Genomic DNA, 10075 nt, shown 5'->3' with positions numbered 1-10075 from the left:
ATGTCCTGAACCAGAAAAATGGACATACAAAACCGTATCTGTTAAATTACTAATAATAAGTTAAGTAGAATCTGCTGCACGAAATAAGCTGCGGCATCGAAAAACCCTGTACATTTTGTTTTTATTAAATAATTTTTTTGTTTTTATGATTAAGAAAATCGCTTTCGTTCAATAAATAAGTTAATATTCCATATTAAAATACTGCGTTTAAATTTTTCAGTTATCTTTTTTAGTTTAGCAGGAATAACGATTTGAACTTTTTTAGGTAACTGCACGAAATAAGCTGCGAGCCACTGTATATCCACAAATCACACAAATCCGGCAGTCAAGCTCAATAAGTTCAGCTAAAAATATCGCAAATCCAAATTTCCTTCACAGATGTAATTGTGACAGTTATATAACTCATGCAACAGAGTTGTTTGAAAATTTTTAAACTAGTACATTTTTACAAAAATGTAAACAAAAAACATAAATAGTTCGCGCTGCAGTGCGTCATTTTCCAAAACACTAGGTTTAAAAGCTGCCACTAGCGGATCACTTTTCCTTTCGAATGGAAGTCAAGGTCAGGGAATTACGCACGAAGAGTTTAAGGGAGTCGGTCCGGAAAACTAGTAACTGGTTTATTATGCCGACCAATATCAAGCCATATCATTAATATTTATGTTTTTTTTTCTTCGTTTTAACACCGACCAAAGCGACTAAATGCTGCGTCAGTGCATAATTTTCTCATTTTGTAACCGGTTTGCATTTCGAAGTGTTTTATGCGCGTTAGTAAATCTCTTCGATTTTGGGTGCGCGGTTTTTTTATATTTTGATTTTTTATTATTTTGGTTTAAAAATACTTTTACAGACCATGCCTTAAATAATACCATAATAATACAATACTATATAATATAATTTTTAGCAACAAACAAAAACTTACAAATATTCAAGTTCTCGTTTTATTCAAAAACGTTATTTTTTAACATTAAAATATTGTCGTATGATAACTTACTTTTTGAGATAACCTTACCTCTTTTATTGGTAACTTTGATATTTTGTTTGTAGAAAACCAAAAAAATTTTAAAAAGGCTGTGATCTTAACTGATTTAACTGATTAGTCTTAAAAAATTACGATTACAATATAGCATATCAATAAATAAGTTTTACTAAAGCCATTTCCCTAATAACTTAATAAAAAATATAAAAAAAGACATTTTAATGTATTCATTTAGAGGATTCTGCGTTTAGCTATGCTTGCATTTAGAAGACATAATAAATTATGTATATATTGAACACAAAAAATAGGAAAATGGTCTTTCACCATACGGGCACTCTTTTTGGAGTTATATTTTGATAACGCAATCTGTATGCTAATATTATTTTGATAACTAAATATTGAAAACATCTGCTGACAAAGGGCCTAAAACGTAGCTGCATAATTTTGAACCATCTTCAGCGTGGCTGGAAATGGGCTTGGATCTGACCAACCTGACAAGCACATTAAGAGTGCAGCCGGTTTCCAAAGAGCAACTGCCGCAGTCGGTGTGAGAGCCGGTAACCCACCTGGCCCGCTCTCGGCTTGCGAGTTGGCCAGACTCTTTGACATTAGCGATCGTTGCGGATCGGGCTTTCGTCGGTGTCTGAGGCGCAGCGGCGGCGAGGGCGCCACGGCCTATAAAAGAGCCGCATTTAGAGCGGGCTGCTTTTTGAAGGGGCCTCAGTGTTACTTTAACAGTGAAGTTGGCCAGTGCGAGAACCGCCAGATCCGAAGCAAACCACAACCACAGCAACAACCAGTTAGACAGCGAGGACCGGGCACTCCGACCAATCTATAATAGCGATTCAAGTGAGTCAGAGTCGGGTTGAAAAACTTGAAACACCTTTTACGCACAAGACGCAGGTTAAGGTTCCAGTTTGAATTACAGCTGCACAAGTAACAGTGTTTGCCATTATATATTCACAAGGCGACATTAGACATTAGGCCGCTACGAAGAGACGTTGTGCGCATTTCAATCCCAATCAGCGAACGCGGAGACACGGATGCCAGCGCGGCAAACTTTAATTGAGTTTAATAATACCACAAGTGCCAATAGCCGACGGAGTAAACCTGCTCAAAACCCGAATTAGCGGTCTCGATTCGGTGGTTTGTCTTACATAAAATACCAGTTTGGACCTAACTCTTTCGAACTGATGTTAACCAATGCATGCAGGAAAGTTCAAAAACCATCGCCGAATCAGGCTGCAAAAACAGTTTTTGTATCCAATTCCATCCAGTCCCTCGGTCCCCGACCCAATTTTCCCTATAAATGGCATTTGCTCTGTCCCAGCGAACTGCACATACAATGGCCAGCAAGCTGTGTAAACAAGCAAAGTTTGCGGCCTATGCCAACAGCAAAGCTGGTGTGTTTTCCCAACGACCAAAACAGCTTATGCACACTTTTATCTCTAGTAAAACTGAGAAAGATTTCTGGCAATGTCAAGACTCGGAGTGATCAATAAGTATACGTATACGTATACGTATAGTTTCTTGGCTTTATGGGCCAAATCAACTAGCTGATAACTCGTCAATGTGTAGATATTATTTCCCCGAATAGACGCCATATAGTTCATGCACTCTTAATTCCCCTCGTACGTGATAGAGAGATTTCAAAAATTGCGCCAAAAGTATTTTTAATAAGTAAACTTTAAAAAAGTAAAAAACTATTTCCGTTATTTTTTTTAATTTAGATTAACACAAAGTAAAGAATAGATTACGAGTCGAAACAATTACAATGGGTATTCATTCTTACGTTACCCATAAAAGTGGAAGAAAAAAGACGCGTATTGGCCCACTTTCTTTGATAAGGCGATAAGGTCTAGTATGGGTTTTATGACGTATCTCAGCCACTGTCCAAATGAGTCACTGGAGAGTTTTAGATGGAAAGACATGAACTCTACACAGAACATGAAAATAATTCATAAAAATTACGAATTACTGTTCTTGAATTCTGTTGTTTTTAATCAGATCGACTTGAATTCTTCCAAATGGCGTTTTCTAACTACTATTGAATTTTGGATTAAATTTCATCAAAATCGGATAAAAAATATTTATATAAATAATGGAGAAAAATTATAACATCCTTGTTTTTAATATGGAGTTTTTTAATAACCCTTGAATTGAGAAACAAATTTCATTAAAATCCGACAACGTTATCATATAGCTGTCATAGGAAATATAGAGTTTTTTAACGACTCCTGAATTACGAATTAAATTCAACAAAATTGGACAACTATATCATATAGCTGCAATATGAACAATAGTCGAAAATATGCAAAAATTAATAGAAAGATCCTCATAGCTTCGATGTTGTTTAGCTTTTATGTATTTTGTTCGACAAATTTGATGACTGCAAGGGTATATCAGCTTCGGCTCGCCGATCTTGTTGTTAAATTTTTTTCTAGAAGATTAATGCTATAGTATTGCGCATTTGATTTTTGTGTTTAATACACTATGTGCTTATATAATCCTAACAATTCATCATTTTAATAACCGATATAACAGGCAAATGTTTTGGTAAAAGTTAGTCGAAACTGCTTTATACCGCAAATTAAGAAAAGAATTCTAAGAAAAACACATATTAATAATCGAGATTAAGTAATTTTGAACTGCTCTAAAAAAAAGTACATACGACATTTTTTATTTCTTATGAATATTATTTACATGTATATTGAGCCATTTCTTTTAGAAATCGGTTAAGGAAAGTATTATATAATAGAATGGAACGTGTGTGCTTTTATTACTATAATAACTTAATTATATATTTTTTTTAATAAAAACTGAAATGAAGAAAAATTGAACTGAATCAAAATTAGACCCTAAAGTCTTTTTCACAGAGTGTACGTTAATTATCATATGTAGTTTAAATAGCCACAAAACATAATTACTCAGTAACATCGTAATATATTATATTTGTATTATGCAATTATTTGACATACTTATTCTTCAGTATTTTTTATTGTACATACTATTTAATATCCAATTTTATATTTTTTCTTACAGATAGCTTGAAGAAATATTTTCGTTTTAAATTAAAAATATGTGTGGTAAGTAAAGGCAAAAGTGGCAACTGAATAATGTATGGATAACTAAGGGATCTACAATTTTTGATCGTAATAGAATTACAGCAAATATGGTTCGGCGTACTTACTTATAATGAAACAATCAACTGATTTGAATTGCTTTTTACAAGGCCGTACGAGTAGAAGCAATCTTAAAGTAATGCATAAGTATTTTTTTTATAGTTTGCACCTCCGACTTAAAAATGTATAACTAGTCTTCTTGATTATCATCAACATTTGAGTTGATTTGCGGGTAAGGGTTTAAAAGGGAAAATAAAGGATTTTTTGGAGCCACATGAGTATTTAATTTTATTAAGTTTAATGACTTGTTATTGTTCAAGTTTTAAAAAGTATTAGAAAAAATGTTGAATAAAAAATATTAATAAATTAGCCTGTGACGGTTAATCTCCAGAAGCACCTTAAAAAAAATTTTGAAGAAAAGATGAACATCATAATTCGCTACCGGATCATCCAAATCAAAAAAATTAATTAATTAAACAAAAATGCCGTAATAATTTATTTCGGCTATTCGATATAGGTATTTGTCCAGCATAATTCAAACTTAATTCTTCCTTGTTTTCATAACATCAGGAATCTTTGCCTATCTGAATTATCTGACGCCCAAGTCGCGCCAGGAAGTGCTTGACTTGTTGGTTACTGGCTTAAAGAGGTTGGAGTATCGCGGTTACGACTCAACGGGCGTAGCCATCGACTCACCGGATAACAAAAACATTGTGATGGTCAAGCGTACGGGCAAGGTCAAAGTGCTTGAGGAGGCGATCCAGGAGCGTAAGAAATCTGAGCTTTTATAGTGAAATAAAGTGCTAGCTTTTTAATCGTTTTTTTCACAGACTTTAGTGGAGGCGATTACAGTGAGCCCGTGCTAACTCATATCGGTATTGCCCACACCCGTTGGGCTACCCATGGAGTTCCCTGCGAGCGAAACTCTCACCCACACCGCTCCGACGAGGGAAACGGTTTTGTTGTGGTTCACAATGGCATCATCACCAATTACAACGATGTGAAGACCTTTCTGGCGAAGCGGGGCTACGAGTTTGAGTCGGACACGGACACGGAGGTCTTTGCCAAGCTCGTCCATCACCTTTGGAAAACCCACCCCACCTATTCGTTCCGCGAGCTGGTCGAGCAGGCCATCCTTCAAGTGGTATGTTGTCCACGGTATCAGCCGTGCAGCAACCAACTAAATTTTGCAAACCCCCTGTGCAGGAAGGCGCTTTTGCTATCGCTGTGAAGTCCAAGCACTTTCCCGGAGAATGTGTGGCCTCACGCCGCAGCTCTCCTCTGCTGGTCGGAATCAAGACGAAGACTCGCTTAGCCACAGACCACATTCCAATTCTATACGGAAAAGGTAAGTGGAACTGAGTGTCCCCGTGTACCACTGGCTTCCTCCATGCAGTTTCTTCACTATCCATATCCTTTGTTTTCTATCTTTATGTAAATAACTGTCTGTGTGTCGTGTGTGTCCGTTTCTTCGTAATAACCACCGCCACGGTCCTTCCTGTCCTGCCCGATGCTACTGTGCCGCTCTCGGCGTCGATGCCATACCGTAGACGACAAGAAACCAAACCCTGAACAAGGTAGTCACCTGACTGGCCCCTATGCTTTTCCAATCGTCAATCTTGGGTTGCAGGGCTTATTGTAAACTAACCAAAACTCGCTTAAGATTTATTCTTGCCATTTCTTAACTAATGAATTCTACTTGGCTCCAGCAATTATTAACGTAATACTCAAACTTTATTTCGTCCCCTCGCATCTGTTTAGATGCCGACTCTAGCAAGCCACAAGGTAACTATTAATTTAATTATTTATGTTAAGAAATTTAAAAAAAAACTTGATTGATAGCTTTTGGTTTTGGTCGGCTTTTTGTGCTAGGAACCCATTTACGTACACATTAAGGTACACATATAAACAAACTTCTGACAACATTGTTGTGATTAAAAAAATTCTTCCCTAAAATAAAAAATTGGGACAGTTAACAATAAGCTATTGAACAAAATAATTATAAATAATTAAAAATTATTTTACTAACACATAAGAAGAAGTAAGCGTCAGGACTAGATTATCACCACTCATATTTGGCTTTGCAGAAGAAACACGCAAATAAAATAATGATATCGCAGTGCAATTGATCCTAACCAATTTACTTTCATTTGATTTCTCGCTGATATTTCTAATTTGATGTATGGTGTAGGTGCACTGAAACCCATTAACCTCACTCACAAAGTCTCACCTGCTCTTGCTCCCCACGGACGCGTTGCTTCGATCTTTTCCGTTTCATGCCACGGTGGAACTACGAATCGCTACGAACGCCATTACTGTCATCGCTAAAATGCAACTGTAAACATCAACGCAATGAAACATCAACCCCACACAATCAAAATTCGGAATTAACCAAATAGAAATTCGTCCACATGGGCAATCCCGTGAACTGCCAGTTATTCCGCGTTCGGACAGCACTTCTGAGTTCATGCCCTTGGAAGAGAAGGAAGTTGAATACTTCTTCGCATCTGATGCCTCGGCCGTCATCGAGCACACTAACCGGGTCATCTATTTGGAGGTAAGACTTCCGAATATTTCCTCATTCAAATATGTACTTCTAGGCGTTATTTGCGTTCCCCATAGATCTTTTGACAATTGTAATTATTTACAATAATTTTTATATTAATTCCAAAAAAGAATCATTCTCTTTTTAATGTAGAGTCTTTTTAATTTAAAAAATAAAATTTAAAAAATTGTTTAAAAGAAAGTAATTTTTAGACAAAAAAAAGTCACTCTAAAAACTTTATTCTGATTAACTTAAGATTCAAATATTTAATCAAATGTTTTATGAAATCAAGTTAAAAATTATTTTCTAATTATTTCGCCTTAATAAGTACAATATTTGAAATTATTAAAAATCGAAATAGAAAAATGTTTTTATACCCATGCAGAGGGTATAATAGTTTAAGTCAGAAATCTGTCTGTACGTCTGTTTGTCCCTTTGTAAACTAGGCTTCGATGTTTTTTTTAGCATTTATTTACTTTGTTCGATATATTTGATGACTGTCAACGTATAAGCCGTGCTTGCCGAAGCTACTTTTTTTTTTGGTTTTTATTGATGTATTCCCGAATTTTTCTGTGTTTTTACCCTTGCAGAGGATATTTATACCCTTGCAGAGCAAAGGGTATTATAATTTCAGTCAGAAGTTTGCAACGCAGTGAAGGAGACACCTCAGACCCCATAAAGTATATATATTCTTGATCAGCATCACGAGCAGAATCGGAATACGTCTGTACGTCTGTCCGTCTGTCCGTCTGTCCGTCTGTCCGTCTGTCTGTCTGTCCTCCTGTCGGTTTCTATGTAAACTAGTCTCTCAGTTTTAAAGCTATCTTGCTGAAACTTTCCCAAAAGTTGTGGAGTTGTTGCACGCAGTATATAAGTCGGAACGAGCCGGATCGGCCGACTATATCGGATAGCTCCCATACAAGAGAATGAAATAAAAAATTCTTACTTTGTTATTTTTGATCAGATCGACTTGATTCCTTCCAGATGGCGGTTTCTAACTGCTATTGAATTTCGGATTAAATTTTATCAAAATCGGATAACTCTATCATATAGCTGCCATAGGAAAGATCAAAAAATATATATATAAATGAAAAAAAATTATAATGTCGTTGTTTTCAATGCCACGAGCATGATTTTTGGAAAAATAAAGTTTTTTAAATACTCTTAAATTAAGAAAAAAATTTCATAAAAATCGGAATACTATATCATATAGCTGCCATAGAAAAGATCGAAAAATCTATATAGAAATGACGGAAATAAAATTATAACCTCGTTGTTTTTCATCAGACAATCATGATTTTCGGAATATAGAGTTTTCTAATGAGTTTTGAGTTACAAATTAAATTTCATCAAAATCGGTCGACTATATCATATAGCTGTCATATGAACAATATGGAAAATTAATAGAAAAATCGTCATAGCTTCGATGCTCTTCAGCTTTTGTCTATTTTGTTCGACAAATTTAGTAACTGCAAGGGTATATAAGCTTCGGCTTGCCGAAGCTAGCTTCCTTTCTTGTTTAATTTAATTTACAAGTTTGCAGTACAGTGAACAAGTCTCTATATTTTAAAGCCATCTCATAAGTTAGGATGTATGTAGGGCATAGATCGGACGACTATGTCAAAGCTTCAATAAAAAAAATTTACTTCATGCATAGTTTTTATTAAGTTCTTCAACGATTTTTGAATTACGAATTTAATTTTATTCGAATCCAAAGTTTGTACCAGAGGTGTGCTCATTTTGTAAGGATCTATCCAAAGCTCTCGAAAGCTTTCTTGTTAAAAAATTTTCATATACAAACTAATCGAGTTACGAAATTAAAAAAAATGCTTAAAAGTATGGTAACTATTGCTTAAATATATATTAAAATTTTTTTTAAAAATTGGATTCGGACAATACAAACTGTTTATCTTAAAACTGTACATTTTTTACCAATGTAAATCCGACAGACAAGCAAATTTATCATGCCGTCTTGTTTTGTTCCCATTTCAGGACGATGATGTGGCCGCGGTGCGTGATGGTACTTTGAGTATTCATCGGCTAAAGAAGAGTCTGGATGACCCTCATGCACGTGAGATCACGACCTTAAAGATGGAAATCCAGCAGATCATGAAGGGAAATTATGACTATTTCATGCAGAAGGAGATTTTTGAACAGCCCGATTCCGTCGTCAACACGATGCGCGGCCGCGTTCGCTTCGATGGAAACGCAATTGTACTCGGCGGTATCAAGGACTACATTCCGGAGATCAAACGCTGTCGCCGTCTTATGCTGATTGGGTGCGGCACTTCTTACCATAGCGCAGTAGCCACCAGGCAGTTGCTCGAGGAGCTCACTGAGCTCCCCGTGATGGTGGAGTTGGCGTCCGACTTCCTGGACCGCAACACACCCATATTCCGCGACGACGTCTGCTTCTTCATATCGCAATCCGGCGAGACGGCCGACACCTTGATGGCCTTACGCTATTGCAAGCAACGAGGCGCCCTGATTGTGGGCATCACGAACACTGTGGGCAGCAGCATATGCCGCGAATCGCACTGTGGAGTGCACATTAACGCTGGTCCAGAGATAGGAGTGGCTTCGACCAAGGCCTACACCTCGCAGTTTATTTCCCTGGTGATGTTCGCTCTGGTTATGTCCGAGGATCGACTCTCACTGCAGCAGCGACGGCTGGAGATTCTGCAAGCCCTGTCCAAACTCGCGGACCAAATACGAGAAGTGCTCAAACTGGACTCAAAGGTTAAGGAGCTCGCCAAGGATCTTTACCAGCACAAGTCGCTGCTGATCATGGGTCGCGGCTACAATTTTGCCACTTGCCTGGAAGGCGCTCTGGTAAGAAACTTTGCGCGTCCAACTTTAACATTTGTTAACCCTACCGAAACGCATTTCAGAAAGTAAAGGAGCTGACCTACATGCACAGTGAGGGCATCATGGCAGGTGAACTGAAGCACGGCCCACTGGCCCTCGTAGACGACTCCATGCCAGTCCTGATGATTGTCTTGCGCGACCCAGTCTATGTGAAGTGCATGAACGCACTGCAGCAGGTTACATCTCGAAAGGGATGCCCGATTATTATTTGCGAAGAGGGAGACAACGAGACCAAGGCTTTCTCCTCTCGCCACCTTGAGATCCCCCGCACCGTTGATTGTCTGCAGGGAATACTGACTGTAATCCCCATGCAACTCCTGTCATATCATATTGCCGTGCTCCGCGGGTGCGATGTGGACTGCCCAAGAAACCTTGCCAAGTCAGTGACGGTTGAATGAAGCAATTGGAAAACCGCAACCCAAACTGATCGGATAAAGAGTTAAAACAATAATCTCCACATATGAGCACATTTAATACCATTATTATAAAATATTGCCACTATTACGCACATTTACCATTGAAAAAACATTTTATTAAAACTATACATGTTTGTTAAACGAA

General features: G+C 37.3%; 1 protein-coding gene across 4 annotated transcripts; it reads left to right on the top strand.

The window, feature by feature from the left end:
• The first annotated feature begins 1667 nt into the window (after positions 1–1667).
• On the top strand, positions 1668–10075 carry LOC108096979 (glutamine--fructose-6-phosphate aminotransferase [isomerizing] 2). Of its 4 annotated transcripts, XM_017198956.2 has the most exons (10): positions 1668–1828; positions 4022–4065; positions 4672–4869; positions 4932–5245; positions 5308–5449; positions 5652–5678; positions 5863–5886; positions 6501–6658; positions 8639–9478; positions 9538–10075. In XM_017198956.2, exons 2-10 carry the CDS (start codon positions 4059–4061, stop codon positions 9910–9912), a joined length of 2085 nt encoding a protein of 694 aa, XP_017054445.1. In that variant the 5' UTR covers positions 1668–1828; positions 4022–4058; the 3' UTR covers positions 9913–10075. The 4 variants fall into 4 exon arrangements, with proteins under 4 accessions (XP_017054445.1, XP_017054447.1, XP_017054446.1 ...); XM_017198958.2 differs by lacking the exon at positions 5652–5678; XM_017198957.2 differs by lacking the exon at positions 5863–5886.

This window comes from Drosophila ficusphila, unplaced genomic scaffold, assembly GCF_018152265.1.
Source record: "Drosophila ficusphila isolate 14025-0441.05 unplaced genomic scaffold, ASM1815226v1 contig_2, whole genome shotgun sequence".
In the NCBI taxonomy this organism is placed as follows: Eukaryota; Metazoa; Arthropoda; class Insecta; order Diptera; family Drosophilidae; genus Drosophila; species Drosophila ficusphila.
This window is presented reverse-complemented; position numbering and strand designations above follow the sequence as displayed.